At 37.5% G+C, this 24,864-nt stretch overlaps 4 protein-coding genes across 12 annotated transcripts in view; 1 reads left to right on the forward strand and 3 right to left on the reverse strand.

Annotated features, from left to right (window-relative positions):
* Positions 1-77: 77 nt before the first annotated feature.
* On the reverse strand, positions 78-7,760 carry mle (maleless). 2 transcript variants are annotated; one of them, XM_066290947.1, is made up of 15 exons: positions 7,562-7,760; positions 7,041-7,241; positions 6,683-6,983; positions 5,490-5,644; positions 5,168-5,370; positions 5,046-5,115; positions 4,797-4,994; positions 4,558-4,720; positions 3,760-4,322; positions 3,346-3,705; positions 2,793-3,259; positions 2,159-2,422; positions 1,752-2,102; positions 1,118-1,298; positions 78-1,072 (listed from the first exon to the last, which is right to left on the reverse strand). In XM_066290947.1, exons 1-15 carry the CDS (start codon positions 7,638-7,640, stop codon positions 930-932), a joined length of 3,699 nt encoding a protein of 1,232 aa, XP_066147044.1. In that variant the 5' UTR covers positions 7,641-7,760; the 3' UTR covers positions 78-929. The 2 variants fall into 2 exon arrangements, with proteins under 2 accessions (XP_066147044.1, XP_066147046.1); XM_066290949.1 differs by lacking the exons at positions 6,683-6,983; positions 7,041-7,241; positions 7,562-7,760 and adding an exon at positions 5,797-6,669.
* A 560-nt stretch (positions 7,761-8,320) lies between these two features.
* Positions 8,321-20,448, forward strand: LOC136344178 (glutamate receptor ionotropic, kainate 2-like). The gene is made up of 16 exons (XM_066291383.1): positions 8,321-8,570; positions 8,645-8,809; positions 8,867-9,212; positions 9,982-10,123; positions 10,181-10,315; positions 10,367-10,522; positions 10,575-10,825; positions 16,126-16,342; positions 16,392-16,476; positions 16,533-16,671; positions 16,728-16,865; positions 16,948-17,120; positions 17,185-17,442; positions 17,502-17,617; positions 17,884-18,039; positions 18,097-20,448. Exons 1-16 carry the CDS (start codon positions 8,480-8,482, stop codon positions 18,217-18,219), a joined length of 2,691 nt encoding a protein of 896 aa, XP_066147480.1. The 5' UTR covers positions 8,321-8,479; the 3' UTR covers positions 18,220-20,448.
* Positions 10,834-12,401, reverse strand: LOC136344184 (uncharacterized). Its single transcript, XM_066291396.1, has 2 exons — positions 11,921-12,401; positions 10,834-11,867 (listed from the first exon to the last, which is right to left on the reverse strand). Exons 1-2 carry the CDS (start codon positions 12,399-12,401, stop codon positions 10,834-10,836), a joined length of 1,515 nt encoding a protein of 504 aa, XP_066147493.1.
* A 417-nt stretch (positions 20,449-20,865) lies between the features above and the next one.
* Positions 20,866-24,864, reverse strand: part of LOC136344180 (calcitonin gene-related peptide type 1 receptor-like) — a 107,554-nt gene continuing 103,555 nt past the window's right edge. For all 8 annotated transcript variants that reach the window (XM_066291387.1, XM_066291392.1, XM_066291394.1 and 5 more), the window contains one exon: positions 20,866-22,236. Coding sequence is in view for 3 of the 8 variants with exons in the window: in XM_066291392.1 (XP_066147489.1) it covers positions 22,192-22,236 (45 nt within the window). In the remaining 5 variants the exon portion in view is untranslated. The remainder of the gene's footprint in view (positions 22,237-24,864) is intronic.

Consider the following 24,864-nt stretch of genomic DNA (forward strand, 5'->3'; position numbering starts at 1 on the left):
TTTGTGGGTGTATGTAGATGAGTAGATTAAGATGGTATAGGGATTAAATTCATATGGGATTAAATAAATTGTTGCACTTACTTGCGCATCTATCTTTATTCTTATGCACTTGTTTTTAATAATTTAAACGATTATTTTCTTATATAATTGAGTACTATTACAATTGCTATTACAAATTTAAAATCTACATATATTTGCAATATGTATTTTTGAAAAAAATTCTAGATACTAAAAATGCAAGAATGTACCATTCATTTTGAGGTGAAATGTCTTTTTAGAAGAGTTAAGAGATTAACATAACGAGTATGACGGTAATAACCAAAAAAATTTCTAAAGAAAGCTAATTCTCTTTGTTAGAAATTAATTGAAAAAAGGCTACTCTGTGTTTTATTTCTTGATTACAAACTTAATTTTGCCAATTACATTCTAAATCAGAGGAATGGCGAAAACGCTTGCAATGGACCTCTAGAAACAGAAAGCTTTAAGATTGTGATCGTTTTGAAAATTACAAACAAAACAAAATCTATCATTACATACTAGGTTTGAACGTCATTGCATAAGATTGTCTTTTTAAAAGGATAAATAATCATCAGGGTCTATCGAATTACTTGTTTCTACTTGCAGAATAACTTATAATTTTGCAGAAAGGATGAATAAAGCTTTCGATGTTAATGCTCAAAAAATAACTAAATGTAACTTAACAATAATATATACATGTAACTTAATATATTCACTTTAATCTACGTTCGTCAATTCATTTCAACCTAAACACTTCGGAATGATTTCAAAACCCTCGTTTGCAGCAACCATAAGCCATTACTTAAAACTGAATGTAAATATCACAACTAAGGCGTATTTTTTGGCTAATAATATAATAATACGAAGCGTCATATTTGCAAACTAAATGAAATACAGCAAACTAATCCGATTTAATACGGACCTCCCCAGCCGCGTCCTCCTCTGAATCCGCCACGGAAACCTCTGCCACCTCCTCTGCTACGACCTCCGTACATCCCTCCTCTTCCTTCGTATCCGCCGCCACGGTTATTAAAACGTCCACCATAACTACCTCCTGCAAACTGTCAATCTTTTGTTTCTAACCAAAAATAGTAGTTACCTCTGAAACCGGGACCGCTTCCACCTCGGAAAATTTTTGATGGAGGTCCCGAGTACGTTCCCAATGAGTGTCCTCTAGGTGGCCTTTTTCCCATTCCCATGTTTAAGGGCCCAGATACTGCTCTATCTATTTGGAAACTACCGGCATGAAGTTCGCAGAGGCTTCTAATACAAGCCACGACCTAAAACAACAGAGAAAATTTATAGAACTAGTATATACAGTGGATGCAAATCAAATACTTACTAAGATCTAGCAGAGAGGAGAATTTTCGAATATTCTAATTCCCGAAATAAAACTCCAACACCATTAAACTTTTAGTAAAATTCTGTACTGGCATTTACATATAAACGGTTAAAATTGAATTTTGATTGGTAAATAAATAGTGACGTAGTTGAGAGACATTTATTAACGCTTCGAAACCAGACAGAATGGAAATAGTTATTTTTTTGAGAAATATAATCTCAACAAAAGTTGATAATAAAAGATGAAACAACATTAAAAATTGTCAGTAATAAGGACGATGTTGCCAATTCTTGACAGACAAATTAATACCTTAATTCTGTTTCAAATTGTTCCAATATTTCCCGGAGTACTTGTGCTTTTTGGAGGCACCATATAATTATTTAATTCTCACCTTTCGGTCGGTCTCGCTCAGATTCATGATTTGTTCAGGGTCCTGGGAAATTCTCACTACCAGACTTTCGAGAGCGGGCCGCAGAGCTACTATTTCTGACGCTATCTGCGGATCCATGGTTAGATTTATCCAATTATCAAGTCGAACGACTCCATCAACCCAATCAACTTTCCTTGATCCAAACAACAACAGATGAATGGGTGTAATCATCGACATTTGCTTGCAAGACACAGCCCTAGTTCGAATTTTTTCACCAAAAACGAAAAATGGATATGCAAAATTTTGTTCGAAATTGCTGCAGTTTACTGATGTTTTATGGATTAGAGCGGCTTTGCTTTCAGTGGTTAAAACCTGAAAAAAGTCTCAAATATAAAAAACCAACAAATACCTCGGGAAATAATAAACACCTTTCTTTTCTCTTTATGGTAACAGACATTGGGATACAATCCGTAACACATCAGAGCCATTACCATATCCATTCTGGCATCAGGTCCTACAGTTTCCATAGCAAGTGGCGCCATGGTTTCCTCGGGAAAGCCACAATTGTTGAGGATTTGCTGCAGTTGAAATTTGGCTTCCCATGTTACTCGCATGGTGGGCATACTGATGCCTTTATAGTCGCAAAAGCGAATCTCCGCCTCTTCTCCGCCTTGCCTCGCCTGTTCCCACAACTGAAATTAATCGGTATATAAGATTGAGCCTTTGATAGTTAAAACAATAAACATTATTTGACATTTTGGTAAAAGTGCTACATGAACCAAAATATGTTCTAAACCTCATTTCCATGACTGTGATGAACATAAAAGCTGCGAGAATTGAATAAGAAATAACAACTTTCGAAAAGTTGTTGAAATTTCTGAATAAATAAAAAAAATTTGAAAATGTTTACTTCAGGTACACCTTCTTTACAGACTCTATGTGTCCCTTAACAATCTATGTAAACAGAGAATTAATCTCAATTGGAACGTAATATATTATTGTCAACTGAGTGTTATGCATAGGACGTGTATGTAGAATTGCCGATTTTAAATACAAAATTACCTCAAAAGCTGTAAGCATGGCAACATGATCCGAATGCCTATCTCCTGCTAATGCTCTCTGATGTCCGGCCAATCTTCTCTGTCCTATATCCAGAGTAAATATCTCCGGAAAAGTAGAAGAATTGGCAGCCATTGTGGCTAACGGTCCGCCGCACATAAAAATACAACCTAGTACCATCATTTTTCCCAACCTGGGTTCTATGGGCAACTTGGCAATGATGCGGCCCAACGGGGTCAACTCGTCGTTTTTGTCCAAGCATTTCATTTCTCTTAGAAGCACCTCTGCTTCAATAACAGCGTCCAGTGGCGGAGGTTCAATGGCTTTGGATAGGAAATGCCCGATTTCTCCGAGTCGTAATAGTTTAATACTGAGGGCCAATTCGTGCAAGGGGGTTCTGAACATTTCAGGCGTCATATATTCGTCCAGTTTGTCGAATCTTGCCCGAGAGCATAAATGGAAGCATATGCCTATTGTGAAAAATTTGTATTAATACAGGGTTTCTATCTTTAAAAGATGCCAAAAAATTTTATTAACACGGTATAAAGTATTTTACCAGGTCTAACACGTCCGGCCCGCCCTTTCCTTTGTTCCAAATTAGTGCGAGAAGCCCAAACCGTGGCATAGCTGGTCATATTATTGTGAGAAGTGAACATTTTAATCTTGGCTTTACAGCAATCCACTACGAAAACAACGTCATCGATGGTAATGGACGTTTCCGCAATGTTTGTGGCCAAAATCACTTTGGTGACATTTGGCGGCACCGGCAGAAAGACTTTGCGCTGATCCTCCCTGGGAATTTGCGAATGCAGTGGCAGAATGCAGTACTGGCTTCCTCCGAAAATGGGATGATTTTGCAGATGTTTCATCAATGCAAAAATGATATTCCAACCAGGTAAAAATACCAAAACGGCACCTGAAAGGAAAGGTTTTGGAAAGTATTAAAATAGTCCATTATAGGCAAACCAACCTGGAATATCCTGTTTCTTAATATAATTCAAAAGCGACTCCATAAGTTCGAAATCGATTTCCTTTTCGTTAATGCGCGCCATCGAGTTTTTAGTTTGCACCGAATAATTTGCACCCACCACAGCGTTCAAATTTACATCCGAATCGTCAGCAACAGTGTCCTCGTCTCCATCTTCATCTTTCTTGGTTTTATTTCTCTTTTTTTGGTCCATTGATGGAACAAACCCAGTTAATTCCACACAATCCTCCAGGAAGTACTGTTTGACCGGAAAAGCTTTGCCTTCGATCTCCAGAACAGGACAATTATTGAAATACTTGGAGAACAACGTAGTATCGATGGTGGCACTCATTAAAATGACGCGAAGATCGGGGTAAGTATGAATCATGTCGCGTAGAACTACCATGACAAAATCACTGTTTACGTCACGTTCGTGGATTTCATCGACAATCACGTGGCTGACACCTCTTAATCCATTTTCCAATTTCCTTAGTAATACACCCACTGTGCAAAAGAGCACGGAACCATAAGGACGAGGGAGAACCGATTCAAATCTTACAGAGTATCTGAAAAATTCAATTAAAAGCTTGTTAATAGACGTTTGGAATATTGAAACTGCAAGTATCAGTCAAGTTGCTGCATTTAATTGAAAATGCCTAAGGTGTAAAATCAACCGTGTTGCCATTTTGACCAATTTGTTCAATTTGATGGTACAAGAAATCAATAAAAAATTTCTAGTTATTTAAGAAGATGAATTTGAGACACCTTGTGGAGAGATGCATAAGAGTTTTTTTACCGTACCCAACAGCTTGTCCCATCTCCTCGGCTCGCTCATTAGCCACTCTTTCCGACACGGAAACTGCTGAAATTCTGCGCGGTTGAGTCACCACGATACTACACCAAGCCCCTTGACCGGACATGATGTAGTCCTCCAAAATGAATTGGCAAATTTGGGTTGTTTTGCCTGGAATGAGCAATTGTGCAACTTAAAACATATGAGGAAGGAATCAACAAAAATCCAAATGTTCGTCTTTACTTACCGCATCCTGTATTTCCTCTTATGATAATCAGTGGATGATCATTGATGGCTTCCATAATCTGGGCTTTGAAGTTAAAAACCGGCAAATTTCTACGATCGACTTGGTTTTGCTGCCACTTGGTATCGCTAGTTTGCTTCAGCTTCGCCTCTTCCAGCATGTGCTCACTGATTTGGTCCATAGTGGCAGTTGCCAAGAAGCCTGCAAATCTAATATTAAAGCACCTTAAAACTTACAATAGCAATAAAGGACCTTCGTCAATATTGCAGCCGGTCCACGGATTCCAATTTTGCTGAGGCGGGGACCACGGCACCACTCCTGCCTAACATATTAAGTTAAAAAATATCGCATACGGGAATGAAAATTCAACTTACTTGCACCGGGGCAGAGGGGTGAAAATCGTCTAACACATGCGATGATAATAAAGATACAGGTTGATCGGTGCTTTCTAACTTAATTAATGAAGGAGTGACCTCCAGAGTGGTCAAAATGTCACGGACTTGCTGTTGCAACTGGGGAGACACTTTTACCTCAAATGGGGGCATTTCAGCTGCATTTTTCTGTTTTTTCAACGTTCCTAAAATTGTAATTGTGACTGTTTTCATAGTGATTATAGTTTTTTTTTAATTCATTGCTTGTTGGTACTTTAATAACAGATAATTTTGGTTGGTAGGAAACAAGTCTCCTTAAACTTACCTGAATATGCTTCAATGACCCCAAGATGAAATAATTGTCTAACCATCGAAAGAGCACAGCTTTTGCTGGCCATTTGCTTGTTGGAGCCTCCATCTCTACCATGGACCACCCTTCCAAGTTGTTTTACATAAAAGCTTATTTCAGCCACGAAAGTTCTGTATTGTCATAAAGTAAATACTGTGTTAATGCAATGCTAATTTAATATTTATTAGAATTTAAATTAATTAAAAAGTGTGTGTCATTAAGGTCTGTCAGGCTGTTACTTAAATTGAATTCTTGGACTATAAAACAAATCCATTCAACTCACCTCTAATAAAAACACCCTAGTAAATGAGGCACAACTGGAACTCTTGTGCAAAGGAAGCTAAAAAAACCAAGATTTATTTAAGGCTTCAACACTTGTAAATAGGGAATAAACAAGGAAAAATAACACATTTAAGCCAATTGTTGCGAATAAAAAGAATTTACTTCGGGCGTTGAAATAAAATATACTGAAATATAGTTATATATAATTATCTCAAATTTCCCCACCTTATCCCTGAAACTAATGTCTAGAATATTCTAGCTCAGTGCCAATAAGGTGTTGTAAGCAGCACAAAATTTATTCAGATTACAATATTTAGTGTTGGACAAATGGCTACAAGACCCAATTCAGTAGTTGGCTCAACCATCAAAATTCAATCTTATAAGGCATTGTATATTCCCTCTTTAAAATATTTTAATTTTTTTTCCCACAGCAAAATAAAATGCAATTTATCTTAAAAAAATCACTTAGTTCAGTAAGTAATTGACCAATAGCTGCCAAATTAGTTCTTTACTTGGCAAAGATTAGTCTATTGCATACACAAAAAGTGAACAGAAAACCACAAAACTCAACACAAAAATGTAATTACTCAGGACTTTATTTCTCTATGAAAAGTCCTAAATAAATACAGAAACCCTTGCAAATAAAAACTTTCAATAAGTCTTGGTTTTTTGCTCCACATGAAGTTCCAGCTGGCCTACATTACCCAACTAAAACGCACGCGGTTTTATGAGCACCGGAAATTGCCAAATTGGCATAATACTCCAATATGACATTTTCATTCAGAAATTCTCAGACAATTTACTATCTAGCATATTGCAGAGTGCCACAAATTCACTTTAGCAATATGCTGAAATCATACTGGGCTAAAATGTTTAGAGTCAAATACCTGACGTGATCAGGGCCAACTTGCGTGTATTTATAATCAGCATTAATTCTGTTGCTCTGCATAAACTGATGCAGCTTGGACTTGGCATTTTCAACAGTCCAATTACCGTGAATGCCTGCATTGACATCTAGATCTTCAGCTTCCTCCATATGCTTCTGTTCTTGAGCACGATCCATGTAGTGCCATTTATTCTGTTCTGCTCCTCTCGGACGATAGGCTTCACCAAAACTCTCAGGTCCCATTCCCTTCTCAAACACTTGGTGTTGAGGTTTGAAAGGAAGGGACTCTGACATACCCTCATCTGTTAATGGTCAAATATTATTTATTGTGTAAAGATATAACAGACACAAATACTTACTTGATCTACTTAGTTGAGGGGCAGCCTCCAAATCAAAGGAAATGTCATTTCGGGATACAAGCCCTTGTCTTACTAAATAGTTAATAAAATCTCTTGCCGCATTACTTTGTGCATCCTTTTTGTTGGTAGAGTTGCCAGCCCCTACATAGTTAATTCCTGGAATCCTCACTTCACAAAGGAACCTCTGACGATGTTTCGGGCCTATAGTAAAAATAACTAATGTTGTGCAAAATTCATCAGCAAATCTTTATTTATATTGCCAGCTACTTTAGTATATATTGAGTAAAAAGGGTGAATAAGGAAAAACATCTTAGTAGACATAGAAGCACTAGAGTAGTGTCTTTGATGAATTTATTTTTCAAGCTGTTTATTGCAAATTTTTTATAGTAAATAATAAATTGCTTAAGCAACTTCCTACGTTTACGGTTTATCGCCTGGTGCTAAGTGTTTTTTCAATAATAATGATTACTGAAGTAGAAATTGCTATTTAAAGGGTGGATTTGAGGGACAGCAGCTTTTACCTGTGGGCCTGACTTCGAAACTAGGCTCTTGCATATTCTTTTGGCAGTACTGATGCAAAAAGGACTTTGAGTCGCCCATTGCAACAGATTGTTGGTACGAATTTGAGGATTATTCAGTATTGAAATATAACTATTTTGGGCTCTTGCCTACAAATAGGTTATTATAATTTCAAGTACACAAACTCATATATAAAATCAATATATAAAAAATAACCAAACTTTTTATTACACTTGAACTGTAACGCCCTCTAGCTTATAAATCGCAATTTCTTTTTCTTCATTGATAGCTACGAAATAGGAAATGTGACAACGTCGATGGAGCTGCAATTGATCGTATTTCAGGCAAGGAATAAGTAAGTTTCAAACTATTTAATGAAATAATGCAGAAATAACAAAATATTGTAACATTGCTTGACACTACAGTGAGAAAAATAGTGTAATTCTTCAGTTAATAATCGAATACTTATTATTTTTTTGCATTATGGTTTCCATTTTCTTACGATTTTCTTCATTGTCTTGAAGCAATAATGAATACAGATGGATAAACAAAACAACTTTTGCCGTTATTTAAGTTCGAACCAATCCATCGCAATTGGTTATAATTATTTGTTATATATTTAATATTTTTTCTTACATCTACAGCTTCATACAAATGATGACATCTCCTTAAGTCTCTTTCACAAAACACAAATCTAATTTTAGCCCCGTGTTTAGTTTAAAGTTATATAAATAGCATTTATAAACATGCAGCTCCGCACACAATTTACGCCAAGCTTTCCAGTTCAGAAGCCAGAATTTCTCTTTTCTAAACATCATTTCTGACCTAAATTTACCTCACGTTTCATTTTAATAAGGCAAGTAGTTGCGACGGAAAAGGCTTTTGGGACTATGTTATTTATTCCTGAGAGTTAAGGCAGAATGCGTAATTCGGTGTTATTTCAGTTATGTCTTTTAGTTTTCAAATGTTATTATGTTGAAGGTGCTAAAGAAAAAATCAATATTGATGTTGGTAAGTTGAATAAATATTCGCCGCCATTTCGTCCAGATGCAAAGTTAAAGTTGGAAATACACGCTTCTTTTAAGCAATTTTTCTGGACTCCGACGAACACGCCGAGGCCACGGAAAGAGCAATCAAATATGTCTCGAACGTGATAAAAACGAAAACAAAGTATCGCCTTATTCAGCGGGAATTTTCCCTTGGTAAGGAAAATAGTTTCGAGGAAAATGCTTTTGTGGCTGGTCAAAAAGGTGTTTTTTTTAGCAAGTAGGAGAATTATCAATCTTAATACAAAGTTCTGTTTATAGTATGCGAAATGGCTTCGAAAGGGGTGGCCGCAATATTTGGCCCAGAATCGCCGGAAATAAACGAGATTGTCCAGTCCGTGTCGACCGCGTTACGAATCCCGCATTTCCAGACATTCTGGAATCCCAAACAGCAGACCAGTTTCGGTACAGTTTTCAGTTTGCATCCAAACTCCGATACCTTATCCCAGGCGATAGCGACTTTAGTCCGAGACAATGATTGGAAAAGTTATACTGTAATATACGAAAATGAGGATAGCTTGCTGAGACTTAGGGAAAGCCTCAAACAAAGGAGACCTGGAGATTTAACCCTTGCTTTCAGAAAGTTGGGAGATGGTCCTGATTATAGGTTAAAACGAGGGTTATATACAGGGTATAACATGTAATCATGGACGTATTTCAAGTAATTATAGTATTCTGTAAAATAATAAAAAAATGCTAATAGATCCATAGACAAAAACGAATCATTTTCGATACATAAATTGGTTAAGTTTAAATATTTTTTCTCTAATTTTGAGTTGTCCTCATGTATGCCATGAGTTAAATTTTTTAAGTCACGTACATCTACTTTTTTTAAGGCCCTCCGCAAAAAAATGTAAAAATCGTTGGTAACCATATACAGGTTGTCGCGCTTTTTTGGTTATGTGCTGATTTATGCTTTGAATTTTTTTTGGAATACCCTTCTTGAATCCTTCTTGTCTTCTTCAGCTTTTTGATCTTTTGCAGTATTTTTGTATTTCTCACCGTTTTCGTAGAATTTGCAAAAATATCAATTGATGCAAATTAAGAATGTAAAAGAAGTTATTAAACTGTAATTATCCCATCCAGTTATTAACTATCTGAAGCAATTCGTAACATTTAATCAAATTTTTTCAAAGAAAAATAAATCTAAATGAAAACAATCCCTAAAGAAAGTCCAAAACTATTCAGGTCAGGGGTTTAGTAGGCAATAACCTACGGTTGTTAAAATGTTGAATGGTGCAATGTCGACCATGGAGCTATAAGTATTTTTCAATTATTTCGCAGAGTACTATCGTCTCCTGAAATACCTCCATAACGGTATGTTGCACCTTGGATATTTATGGAACGAATAAAGGCATGAGATTAATATGTTTTAGGTCAGTGCTCAAGCAAATCAAAGCTTCTGGAGACTATCGTTTTATTTTGGATTGTAAGGCCGATCGCATACTGGAGATTTTAAAGCAAGCGAGTGAAGTGAAACTCTTGGAAGATTATCACAGCTATGTATTAACAGATTTGGTTCGTATATAATTGCTTTGAGACCGTAATACAAATGTAAGCTTACCGATTCATCAGGATGCACACGCCTTGAATTGGGCCGAATTCAAGGATATTTCTTCGAACATATCCACAATTCGCCTGATTGATCCAGAAACTGAAAGTGCGTTGTACGTGGGGAAGCTTTGGCGTACAAATCTCAGAAACATTAAGGTATTTCATTCTTAAAGTGAACAGAAGTATGTCATAATTGAGTTTTTGTAGACCAGCACTGCTTTAATGTACGACGCCTTAAATGTCTTCATCACGGCATATAGGGACATGGCCCGCAACGAAGAACCCGTAGTGAAGCAGCTGGATTGCGATGATGAGTCTGTAACTACAGAGCACGGAGATTTGATCCGAAATTTCATCATAAAAGTATTTATTTTGTAAAGGGAATTTGCACGACATAAGAGAGTATATTTTACAGCCTCCTAGACAGAGCAGGCCAGTGCTGGGGGGTCACCTAAGCGGGCCGGTGCTTTTCGACCAAAATGGGCAGAGGAGGAGCTTCAATTTACAGATTGTAGAAATGACTAAAATCGAGCCAAGGAGCTTTAGAATCACTGGAACCTGGAAATCTGACAAGCCGAAGGTGATTGAGTACAAGCTAACGTCTGAGGAGAGGGAGAAGGAGATGGAAGAGGAGATTCGGCAAAAGAACTTCAGAGTTGTGTCCAGGTGAGGGTTTATTTGCGTTTTGCGCTAGTCAGAACCTCCCAAGTAAAAACCAGAATACTGGCCATCCACAAGGCGGCCAGCCACATCAGAACCCAATAAATTTCTGCGAAGGTCACAGGTAAAAACTGCATGGAAAACTTGGACTGGCTCATAATATCTTTCAAATCGACATTCCTAAATATTCTGTCTCTTATATAGTAAACCAATCCGCTTCGCTGCAGTCTCCCTAAGCCCTTATTCAACTCCCTCAAAAGGGGATAACCTTTTCGAAGGTATGTCCCGAACATAACTCTTTTGAATACCTCCACTAATCGAAATACAGGCATTTGACCTCGTTTCATGTAGATTTTAGGCATTAAATACCTGAACAAGCCTATTTTAAGAATGTGGCACTTTTTAGGGTCCAGTCGCATGATATCTGAATCGACACTTATATATTTCCTTATAGAGGCCTCATTCATGTCTTGGAAGATCGTGGTTAAAATAATATTAAAGATATCCGGCTCTATTCCTATAGGTAAACCCTTTTCCCGGATATCGTTTATATTATTCACGCTGCAGCTGTGTCCGACGCGGACAAGGTTGTTGTATAGCTGCCCTTGCCAGTAACCTAGGACCACGATCATTCCTAAGTTTAATGGCATTACTACTAAAAAGAGTACTGCTTTAGTTCTCGATACAATCGATTCACGGCTTCTTAAAACGATATGCACCAGCTCTACTAACCATACAAGGGAGGAGCACAGAACCAAAAACGACATTAGCCATTTGCTTAGAAGTATCGAAGCGATGTTTCTGGGACATTTGAGTCTTGGTGCCACCAGGGCAATTCCATCATCCATGTAAGTTGTGGATAGGTCAAAGTCTGTGGTATTCATAAGGCAAGGGGTGGCTCCGAGGGAGCCATCGCACGTGCGATTCAAGAGATATTGGTAGTTCCCCAAAGATTCTCCAGAACTGCAGCTTCCCAGCTTGGAATTGAAGAAGGTTATGTTGATATTTGCCGATCGTGCAGCTAGATCCAAGATTATTATTTCCAAACCTAAAATTGCTAATGTGATGTTACGTACAATGGGGATTTTTGGAAGATCTCACCTTTCTGATGAGTGCCCAATATAGTATATGGCATGCTTTCGAAATAGCATATGCGAAGAGTCCTGGGAATCAAATTTGGATTGAAGCTTTCTGTGATATTTGCAATTCGATTTCTTGATAAATCCAGCATTTTTCCTGTAGTACTGCTGATGAAAATCACTTTAAAAATCATATTGTCCATGAGCAGTTTTGAGAGATCCTCACCAGGCGTATGAGGCAATGTTATGACGATATTGGCTATTTCCAGAAAACCTGGATATACTTGAATTTTTTTTAGTACAATTTCCAACTCTTTGACGCCAGAGGTGCTGATTATGACATACAAAGATGGAATTCTGCTTATTTTCCGTAATTCAGAGAGTGATTTATTAGTGTCAAAATTCATGACCGGAAGGTCAGTTTCTATGGTACAATCCAGGAGTATAATGTAATTCGGTCGAGGCAGGATTTTATGAGGAATTTCTCGTAAATATTCCCCCATTTTCAAATTCTTACCTGGTCGACTAGGCAGCAATAAATCGCGTTGAAAATTTGCAACAATCTGAACAGCAGTGATAGAAAGAATCAGGATATGGAGTAACATTTTTTGACTTCGAATTGCCAACCAAAATTGTTCGGTATAGTGAGAAGTCTATAAAAGTGAAATCGATAATGAAATCTTCATTAACCCTGGGTATTTAATTACATTTTAACGACTATTTGTTTCCCTAATGTTTGCGTCATCTATAAAGATTCATTTATTATTTTGATTTAGTGAAAGAGACAGTAGATTGATTGTGTGTAATTTCATATGAGGAATTCGAACATCCGAAAAGCGCCCATCGAGCGCAGCAATACGCTCGCCAAATGCCCACTACGTGTGCCCACAAGTCCTAATACGCTAAGGGCATTCGTGATAAGTCGGTCACATCGACTTGTCGCACACGTACTGGTGCGGGTGACCGAGTTCATCATTAGGATGTGATTTTCTTAGGCGACAACGCCAGAGAAGTCGATGCTACAGTAAGCGTTCCCATTCAGATTGGTTCCCTCTTTGGTCGCAAGGAAACTATGTAGTGGTGCTCCTGTGGCGTGATTTTGACGTCAGAAATGTTCCATTTTTCGGCGCTGACAAGATGGAAAAAATCTTTGTGATGGCACTTTTTTGCCTTTGTTTGAGTCTAACTTATCAAAAAGGGAGATAAAAGTTGTAAAAAAAAAACACCCACTTCTCTTAAATGGCCTCTTTATGGACAAATGCTTGTTATAAATATTAAGCCCCCTTTAGGAGTCGCGCCTCGCTGTGGGTTAGCTCCTTGGGGCGTGCTAACATGGCCAAAAATACGTGGGGTTGGGAAAGGTTCTTGATGGTGTATAACTATGAAAGCTGAATTCCGAAACTTCTAGAACTGAGTAGTAGGGCGCTGATGGACTCCGCTTCCTGATCATGTGCTTTCCAGAATTTGGAGCTTCTTTGCTGAACAGCGAAACGAAATTTAATAAGAATATATCCTGCTCTGCATCCTATTTCGCAATCTACCAATTAAGACTTCCATCACCCACACAGCAATACAAAGTATCCACAACACGTTCATTGTTGCAATTAACCAGTACACCTCGTGCAACCTTACTGGAGCAAAATTTGAAGTCAGCTTGGAAGTCTCAAGTTGATACACGCGAAAATGACCTAGTATGGTATTCTTCAAGTAAGGAGACAGTCCGCTTTCGTGAATCCTCAACAGTCCCAAATTGATCTCTTTCAATAGAGGCTGCCCCTTTCGGAAATTCACTCCTGACATGTAGCGGAGGACCTGTTCCAATATTTGAAACATGGGTTGCCCATTCTTTTCCATGTAGAATTTAGATGCGAAATACCAAAACATTATGTTAGAAAGTAAGTAGCACCGTTGTGGGTCTAAGTGGTGCCAGTCTGTGATCGGAGTAAAAAATGTGTTCATCATTGAGAGGTTCATGGAAATGAACTTTGCGGTTGTAGACATAAATGTTGCATCCACACCAATATTTATGTTCCTGTTCATTATATCATCTACATTTTTAATACCGCAAAACGAAAACTCGCTCACTAAACTGTAGTAGAGCTTGTATTGCAAGTAACCTGAGGCGACTATCGAGGACAACAAAAAGGGAGTAAGTACCAGCACTTTGATGACCTTATTATTGATCTTATGCGTTTCCTTGAAGACTTCATTACTCAAGTATTTAAGATCACTCAACCTACCATACTTAAGAACCAATGCTAGAGCACTAACACCAGTCAAACCGCACGTAAGACTGAGCAAAAGAAGGAGCAGATCTGGTGTTAATAAGGCCAATCCCACCATTCTAGGGCAATGCGGTGTGGGACTAATGAGGAGGGTTCCATCCTCAAGAACTGATGATGTAATGTCATAGTCAGTAATAAACTCCCAACACGGTGGGAGTCCTTGGATAGCATCGCAAGTATGGTCTTTTAAGTGCTTAAACATGCCCAAGGATTCGGGAAGTGTGCAACCTCCCTCGGTGCGCTTGATGAAGGTTATGTTGATGCCGTTGTGCTTGCCCACGATGGACAAAATTATTAACTCAATGCCTAGAAAGATTTTTTTTTAATGTACAGGGTATTTGGTAAAAATGAAGCGCAACCGTAAGGAGTGATTCCTTGGGTGAAAATAAGAAGGAAAGTTCTTAAAATTGATATGTGGGGAGGCAATATATCTAGGATGGTAAAGAACAAACCTGGTGCGTCCCAAAGAGTTCACTGATATGAAAAAATAGTGTTTTCGGCCCAAGGAAACTTGCTCTCCCTTGCACGTGTGTGGAGGAGACGCCCTGTATAGAACACTCGTTTGTCCTTACCTTCCTGCCCGTGTTCCAAACGTGTATAAGGTTCATTTTCTAAGTAGCAAATGTTAATGTTCCTGGGTATATGAACCAAATCACTAAACCTCATGGAATTTCCCTTTAACTCCCAAAACCAGTCCCGAAAAGTTATCTGATGACTTCCATTGTATTCAATAAAAACCGTTTTAAATATGTGCCTTTTCTCCAAGAACCTAATAACTTCGTTACCAGGCCTCTGGGGTACCACTATAATAATATTCGCCCCTTCCACTAAACCCATATATTTTATCATGTTTTCCAGGATGTTCATGGTTTGGTTTACATCAGAGGCATTAAAGAGTATGTAAAGAGTTTGAACTCGGTCAATTTTCGTTAAGGCAGCTATTGCTGAGTTTAGATACACTGCAGGTATGTTCAGATGGTACTGGAAATTCACCAAAATCACATTATTAGGTTTAGGTTGTATGGAGCTCATGGTTTGCTCCAGAAACCCGCTTATTGGGGGTTGTTTGGTGGAGGTTGGCAATAAATGGACCGAAAATAAAGTTACAGAGAAGGGAAATATAATAAAAAGTAAATGGAATATAGTAAAAATGGGCATTGTTGGGTAAACTTTCATTGAACACATTTATTAAAATGTTCTAGTACAGTAAAGGAACTCTTGATTATCTGAAAATTACTTCAATTTTTTCAGTTTTACAACTACTAAATTGATATTTTTCTTGTACCTGATTGTATTTTAATTGCTATGGGTCAGCTTTCTTTGTTTAGTTAAATGCAGAGGCGGCATGGGGCAAGAGGCCGGTGAGCTTGGACCGAGGGCGGTGGACCTTCCTGCTCGGCGCTTTTTTCTGGGAGAAAAAGGGCAGCTATAAAAAATTTGGCTAATAAGGCTTGCTAAGGCCGGTCCTGGCTTACTTTACAAATAACCAATCAATGTTGCATATAGCCTGAAATCGTCTTTATTTAATGTAAGATACAAAATTTATATTTATGCATATCAAGTACGAGGAAAGTTATTTCAGTATGAAAAATTTCGCATTGATTTCAAATCTCTAAATATGTCCAGTATGCCGTGTTGCCTATGAGCAGGGTACGTTTTTCAAATACACCAGGATAAACACACAATAAATTTAGCTTATTGCGTTGTGCCAAGATCTTCCATAATTAAAAAATACTTAATTCTACCTTCAGTTATATCTAGTAATTTCTCGCTAATAATTCTCAAAATTCTTTACCCCTAAAATCCCATCAAACACCCCCGGTAATGTTTCGGTAAGCAGTTGTGGTGTGATACCCTGCAGGACGAGCTAGCGTCGTGCAGTGGGGGGCAATGATGAATCTATGGGGCGAAAAATAAATAACTTCCATTATTTTTCTTTCAGATTGGGGGCACCTTATTTGATGCTGAGAACTCAAGAATACGGAAAAGTTTATTATGGAAATGACCGGTTTGAAGGTTATTCTTTGGACTTGATGCAGGAAATATGCAAAATTCTGAGCTGTTTTTATACATTCGATTTAGTGCCTGATGGAAAATATGGAAACTTCGACCCTATAAAGAAAGAATGGAATGGATTGATCAGGCATTTGCTTGACAGGGTATAAATGTCGAACAAGGCCTGACTTAAGTACTAATTTTTCTCTGCAGAAAGCTGATTTGGCCGTGTGCGACTTGACCATAACATACGAGAGGAGAATAGCCGTAGATTTCACTATGCCATTTATGAGTTTAGGTAAACTAGAAGCAGCTTCCAAGAGAACATATAATGCAAAATTATCCTCCAATCAGGAATTAGCATTTTATATGCCAAATCCGTTAAAGAGCCCCCAGAACTACTATCATTCGCCCATCCTCTCAGCTTGGACGTCTGGCTTTACATGGCTACCGCTTATTTAGTAATTTCAATGATCATATTCCTTGTAGCCAGGTATGTCCAGTGTATCACCTAAATAAACCTGAACAAAAACCAAATAAACCTCATAGATTAAACCCTCATGACTGGGAAAATCCGCATCCCTGCGATCCCAATCCCGGGGAACTGGAAAACATATGGAACATCAGAAATTGCTGCTGGCTAACATTAGGGTCCATCATGACTCAGGGCTGTGATCTCCTGCCCAAGTGAGTGATTAATCAAGCTTCGCTTGTAGTAAAATACTACAGCGGTGTTTGTAGCTACTTTGATTTAACTAAAATTTGTCAGAGGTGTTTCAACGCGAATGGCAACAGCCTCCTGGTGGTTTTTCTCCTTGATCATGACTTCATCCTACACGGCGAACATGGCGGCTTTTCTTACGATGTCCCGCATGGGTTTGACCATTGAAAGTGCTGAGGATTTGGCTAGTCAAAGCAAGATTAAGTACGGCTGCGTACATGGTAAATTAATAAAGTTTCTCTAAATGCAGATTCTGATGATGTGTGAAATGGTTTTTGTTACAAGGAGGTTCCACTTGCTCCTTCTTTAAAGACACAAATTTCTCCACGTACCATCAAATGTGGGTTCAAATGGAGTCGGCTGACCCTACAGTGTTTGAATCGAGCAACGCAGATGGGGTCAAGAGGGTTTTGACCAGCAAGAGAAAATATGCGTTTTTGATGGAGAGTACCAGCATAGAATATGAATCGGAGAGGAACTGCGATTTGATTCAGGTTGGTGGACAGATCGATTCGAAGGGGTACGGGATTGCAATGGCTTCTAGTAAGTTATTTAAATGAAAATGCATGTTTAAGGCATAGTGTTGAACTCAAACCTTTCAGATTTCCAATACAGAAAATCGTTTAACGAGGCTATACTCAAGTTGCAGGAAATGGGAATTTTGCACCGTTTAAAGAACAAATGGTGGACGGAAATGAATGGAGGAGGACAATGCACGGTAAGTGGCACGAATTACGTCAGGAAAGTATGTCGCTCTGATTAATCGAACCACTGTTGAAACCAAAGTTGAATAGTTTCCTGACGTTGGGAAATGATGCGACTACACGAGGGTCAAAACAAAAATTTGTCATACGAAATGAAGGTTTCCTCCAACTGTGCTATCAAGTGACGCCCTTGCGAACTATCAAGTTTCCATGCGATGTATCTTTGTATACGAGGAGTGTTGTTTACGTAGAAATATGCAATTTGTTTTTTCCCACTTAGACAGAACACTCTTCTTCGGATGAAACTGCGGACGAACTAGATCTGGATAATGTTGGAGGGGTATTTGTGGTGTTGGCAGTGGGCGTGGTAATTGCCCTAATTTCCTCGATTTGCGAGTTCCTGTGGATGGTGAAGAAGTTGGCAGTAAAGGAACATGTAGGCATTTTTTTTTAAATCTAAAAATTATGGGAAGAACGTGGAGAATTTTTGCAGTTGCCATTCAAAGAGATCTTGAAATTAGAGCTGCGCTTTTCTTTCAACATATGGGAGCGAAGGAAAACCGTCAGGAAAGAAACTGTTGGTGTGCCAGACAAAAATAAGTTTAAAGATAAATAAAATTGTTCGTCTTGCTGCGAAGATCAAATTTTTTGAGTGAAATACGCAATACGAAATTTTTTTTTTTAGGAAATTTTAGACTTGAAACAATTTTACCGACACATTTTGTCTTTGTGAAGACAGTGGCATCCATGACAATTTTATTCATACAATATATTAACAATGTATGTATATATACATGCATTATCTTATACGTATAATATACAGAGTGTTCCTTAACGATGTGGAGATATTTTAAGGTGGTATTCTACATGAAAAAAATAACGATAGTTGTCATATAAACTATGTTTCAAGAATGCTACGTTACGAAAATACAGGGCAGCAAAGATTTAGACAAAAAATAGAACTTAATGAATATTTCCAAAACCGCTAGAGATATTTCAATCAATTTGGTATGTAAACACAGTTGGTAAAAGGGTATTAATTTCGATAAAAATATGCGTTACAATGCAAACTTGTTCAAAACAGTTTAAATACGACAAATAAAACAATATAAAATTTAACACATTATGGACTGACACGGTAATGAAATATGAATTACTACATTGTAAAAACTAAACAATTGCAAAAGATATATATTGTAGTAAAGCACTAGACTACACTAGCAAAAGATGACACTGAAGGAACAGATTTCAATAATAATAACAATAAATTTTCTTTTTTAACTATTTTTATTTTGGACGAAGTCAGTGGCGCATCTTTATTTTCTTTAAAAACATTGAAGTAAGTTGCAACTCATATTTCATTACGATGTCCGTCCATAATGTATTAAAGTTTCTATTGTTTTATTTGTGATATTAAAATAGTTTTGAACATGTTTGCATTAAAACGCATATTTCTATTGCGATAAATGTCCCTTTATGAACTGTTTTTACATACTAAAATTTATTGAAATGTCTGTTGCGATTTTGGAAATATTCATTAAGTTCCAGTTTTTTTCTAAAACTTTGCAGCCGTGTATTTTCGTAACGGAGCATTTTTAGAACGTAGTTTATATGACAAACTGTCATTATTTTTTCATGTAGAATCTCACCTTAAAATATACGCACATCATTAAGGAACGCCCTGTATGATGGTAATAGTATATATATACTTAACGAATAAGTACGTATACAAAATGGAGTGTGATTGTCCTAAGCTCTTCACTAAGATGCCTTCAATGTAACTTGCACGTCCCATGAATATTTAAGCAGTGGTAACGTTAAAGAAGATTCGATTCTCCGGTGGCACGTTTTGCGGTGACACTTTTTTTAAGCTGTATTAAGTATTATGGGAGTAATTGGAAAAAGCTTCTGGCTGTTGTAGCTTGATAAGAATTTTAGTATATTAAGAATATTAATTTTGTAGAAATTATAGTATTTTATACTGTACATGCATAACAAAGCCGACGGCACGCGCGACTGATTGTCAAATATCAGGCGCAGAGGAAAATAATATAAAATGTACAGTATTATATAAACGCCTATTATATAAAGTGATTTTTGCACTTCGAAGGCTAAAAAAGCAATTGTCTCCCTCTGGAGGGAGAATTAAGTGGATCATGCACTGTCACCAGTGTAGTAAAATATTTTTACTCCCTCTCACGCAATCATGCATTCGTGTAACCAAATAAAAGGTCTATAAAAAGTTAACACTTTTGCATATTTGCGAATTAAATTTATTGCTTTTCTGAGTCGATTTAAATGAGTTATGGGTAACACCATTAATAGTTGTTGATGTATAAGCGCGTTTCTACTAATAATACCAGGGACATTGTCCGGTTACTCTAAACGAAACTATGTACGAGTTTAGTTAGGACAATGTCTAATTTACGAAAATATTTTTCATTTATCAGGTTCGGATCATAGGTAAACAATGGCTCGTATGTAGGAGGCCTCTGATCGATACTTGGGTTGTATCGACCTAATTAATGGGGAGTAGTCGATAATTCACGATTTCACATTGAAAATAACACCCTCATTATTCTATTCGGAAACTGTGGGACCCCAAACGGCCTCGTTCAGCAAACCAATTACACCTCGGATTTCTGTGCGATACATTTAAGTCGGACCTCATTGTTGCGAGGTTCAAGCATTTGCTGAACAGTCGTACAACTTTGCTACCTTTGCTAAATATGGGGCTTACTTTCTTGGCATGCACAAAGGGACCATTGATGGAGTAACGAGGCGAATTTAATTCGTAAACTATATAGGTTCTACACTATAGGTTGAATTAAAATGTAGTAATTGATGTAATGGTTTTTTTTTCTTTGCCAATTACGTGTAAAACTGGATGCTAAAAGAGGTTTCCCATTATAAACTTACCTATGCCTCTTTCTGCCCCCACAAAACGCGCTTCTTTTATTCGAATACCCACTTTACTGCAATTCAGGGCTATTGTAGAGCGGTAAGCACTTTCGATTGGTAATTTTTTCTTCATTAGAAAGGAATATTTCTCTACCTTTTCTTTGACAAATTTTCCTTTGACACTTTATTGCTTCTTGGTTGGTAAACTATGATTTTTCGAGTAATTCAGGGCTCAAATTAATTCAGGCGATCGGCACAAAGCTAAATAGCCATCGGTTTAATTCAATGGATGGTAATTAATTCGGTATCTGTTTTACCGCATCCTCGTTAATCATAAGAACCAAATGAATGGAAATCAAACTCGATGTACATACACATTTATTCGCCACAATAATATAACTTCCACAATGTATAAAATTCTCATATAACTCCAACAAAGTATCTAAATAGGTTTATGTGATATAGGTAATATAGTTTTTCTTACATAGGATTATGAGATGCAGTCCCATTTCATCATTTAGTACAGATTTGATGAGGTTAGTTTACCATTTCCCCCCCCCCCTCCCCCGTTATGCCTAACAGCGGTTTCTTGAGGAACAAGGGTGACGAGAGCAGGTTTTTAGTAGCTAGGGATCCCCTTTAGGGACGAATTCCATCTAACCCGGTCGGAAAGCTACCAGACCGGGTATCTATGAAGGTGTTCATCCTCCTCTAGAAAAGAAGGTTAGTTCAGGTTAGTTCAGATTTGTGCTGGAGAGAGGCGACGCAGCAATTTTTTGGAAATGCCAGAATTGTTTCGAACACCTGGGTTGTCCAAGATCCTCACAAGACGCGTTGGGGAGTAGGTAAATAGGGAATTTTGGAGAATAGATTGGTACGCGGCACAATCAATAATCAGCCATGGAGTGTTCGGTAGTCACCTAAAGAGTATAAACAGACATAGGAATGACGCGTGTTTGTATTGTGACCAAGGGGACACACCGAGTCACACAATATTATACTGTGCTGGGCACGTGTAGGAGAGAAGGGTGGCACGGGAGAAACTGGGGGGTACCTGCATGACAGAGAAAAACATAGCTGGAGACTTAGACAGCGGTTGGCGATATGCTGAGAGCGATAATGAGGAAGAAAGAGATGGAGGAGAGAAGAAGCGATAAGCCTGTAGAAAAAAATCATAGACGGATGAGGAATAAGATTTTTCGAACATAATATATAGATGGATGAAGGATGAGAGTTTTTGAACAACAAATAAATAAATGATGTATGATAGTAGGTTAACAAAAGGTTAGTTCAGGTTAGTTCATTTTACTTGAAGAAATATATTTGTTAATTGTAAGGGTGAAATAAAGGGTTACAATCTTGAAGATGATGAAATGGTATTACTCTCCTATAAGGAAAGGGTCCCGGTACAATCTGTAAAAAAAACAATATTTTTCCATCTCCTTGATCGCAGGAAAGAAGAAATATGGCCACAGTAAGCAAGTATAGACCTGCCAACTCGTATATTCATTCGTTGTAAATAACAATATTTATCTGCGATGATGCGGAGATGGAACCATGATATGAGATTCAGCCATATTTACACGCATTGAGCGTTAGTTTCTTCGGGTTCGTGGTTCCTTACTAAAGCACTGGAGGTTCGTCTGGATTGGATCCAATGAGAGGCTCTGCGACTGATGGTACTTAGTCATACTTTTTCTTCACCATTGTGAGGATATGACGTTCGAACGAACTGAAAAGTTGAGAAAACTTTTTAAAAAGTTATAATGATATTACATAAGAGATGGTTTAAATATTATTTAGAGTAATATCTTAACTCAAATTGAGCCGAAATGGAACATCAATAAGGGTCGAATTGTGGGTGTATATTGGTAATTTTAGCCTAAAGCTAATCTCCATGGGAATAACGAAACTGACCAAGGCTTCTATTTTAATGCTTCTAGGGGACTTAGCTTATAGTTAAAGTTGGCGGAAGGTCCATAATCTGATGCTAATAGAACTAAAATTTATATGGAAAAATGCTTTGAAAATTATAATGCGGTATGCAATGAAACTATAGAAATGGCCCTCTTAACATTTCACGTGACTCATTTTGAGTTTTTACGAAAAATTTCGTTTCAAAACAACCAACTCACGAATTTATGCCATAAGTTGGTGTCAAGCTTAATACTAATGTATGGTGTAACACAGAAAAGAGAATACCAGTTAAAAATGGTTTGATTTAAATAATTTTTGATTATCTCATGCACTTCTGGACACATCTAGGCATCGATTCAACGTGACGATCATTATCCTCTTGGGGATCTCATTCCAGATTATCTGTATGGCATTACAGAGCACCGTTAGTGTTTATGGGGGACGGGGTAAATGTTATAATCTTCCACCAGCAACATTCCAGACATGTTCGATTGGTGTTGTGTTTGGTAATCAGGTTGGTTAAGGCAATAAATTTATTTCACTTTGCTGGAAGAAATCCATAGTAACCCGAGTCACGTAGAGTTACGTATTTTTTGATTGAAAAACTGAAATTCTAAGTGTTCTGAGATGGAACAGGATATGCTGCTCCAGAGCTTCTTGGATGTATCACTGAGCGATCACATTGCCTGTGATGGAACTCTGTGATGACTTGTTATCATAAGCTATAGCATTGGACACAATTATCCCTACAGTCTGGTACACGTATCTCTGGACTTCTTATAAAAAATCAATTTCCCGTTTCACCTTTGCTTTCTCTCTCTTCCTGGGCATTTATGTATACCCGGACAAAATCTGGATTCGTTTCTGAAGACTATGGTATCGACGAAGAATGATGAGGGATAGCACGAGATGGAGTAAATGGGTCACAACTCAATAGCTCACTATTCGCCATTTTTACGGGATGTTCTCTTTTTTGTGTCAGTCTAATATACTACATTAGGAAATATCGCAAATTTGGTTTCGTGGTTATTTAGAGTGCCACAAGTTCGTACCTACGTATGACGTTCATTCGCACGTGGGGCACCCTATAGATCACATATATTATGCCTTTATGGATCTAGATTGTAGTAAATGAGGCCTACAGTCCTGATCACATTAACAGCATATTTTATTTAATTGGGATAAAGTGATTGCATTAGGAAAAGAAATGATCTCATTATTTGCGTTTAAGTTACTTAATCTTAACATCATTGAAAAAATGAAAACTTATTTCATAATTCTAATATGACGTCATAAAATGAGAAATCGATTGGGCTTATAAATGGCACATTACGATAAACATGATTGAAAAGTCAAAATTTTTACAAAGGATTAGTAGTTTTCGGACAACCCTTATTTTTAACTACAGCCCTTAACTCAAAAGGCATAGACTCCAGAAGACTTTAACAATACGTAACTGGTGTCGAGGACCAAGCTTTCCTGAATATGCAGCCACAAATCTTCCAACTTGGATATGTTTTTATTATGCAGATCCAATTTCATACAATTCCAGGGATCCTCTATAAGGCTTAAGTCCGGATTTTGTGTCGGCCAGTTCAGAACATTAATCATATCGTCTGCTAAATATTTCTTCACAAGTTTTGAGTTACTTTTCGGCTCGTTATTGTGCATAAATTTGTAAGTAACTGGACGAAATGAGCGTGAGGATCCATCATATTCTGAAGGACGTTTTTGTAGCGAAACTGGTCTAATACACTTTCAATTAAAAAAATAGGCCCAGTTGCCTCCCATGACATTGCACCCCAAACCATGAGAGATCCTCCTCCGTGCTTAAAAATTTTTCGGATATAACGCGGTTTGAGGATACTGTTTGAGGGGCGTCAAACGTAACTTTTTCCGTCGTTTCCAAATAAATTTATTTTGGCCTCGTCATTCCAAAGAACATTTTTCCAAAAATCAACGGTTTTTGTGCAAATTGTCATAAGTAAACTTCAATCTTTTTTTTTCAATTTTTCTTTGAAATCAACGGTTCTCCCTCAGCGATGCAGCCTCTGAAGATTTGCTCCGTTTAATCTCCTGATAATTTTACTTGACAGTCGCAGGCCACAGGGTCCCAAAATTTCATTCCCGATTTGGGAAAAAGTCAGAGAAGGGTCGGTTTTATAAATTTTTGAATAATCCGATTAATATGTTTTGAAGATTTTCGCTTTTTCGGAGCTATAATTTTATTCTCTGTTGATTTAGCTCGATTATACGGATTCAAAGAATTGCCAACTTGTTTCCTCGAGCATATCAGGTATTTTGCAACCGTGGTTATATTCAATCCGTAATTTTTTAATTGCACAATAAGCGCTCGCTTTTCGGGACTGCAGTGCCTGTTTCGTCCCACTAAAATAACATTTGGCAAAATAAGGTAAAAAATGGTTCGGTAATATGTGCTTAC

This window comes from Euwallacea fornicatus, chromosome 16 (assembly GCF_040115645.1).
Source record: "Euwallacea fornicatus isolate EFF26 chromosome 16, ASM4011564v1, whole genome shotgun sequence".
Taxonomy (NCBI): domain Eukaryota; kingdom Metazoa; phylum Arthropoda; class Insecta; order Coleoptera; family Curculionidae; genus Euwallacea; species Euwallacea fornicatus.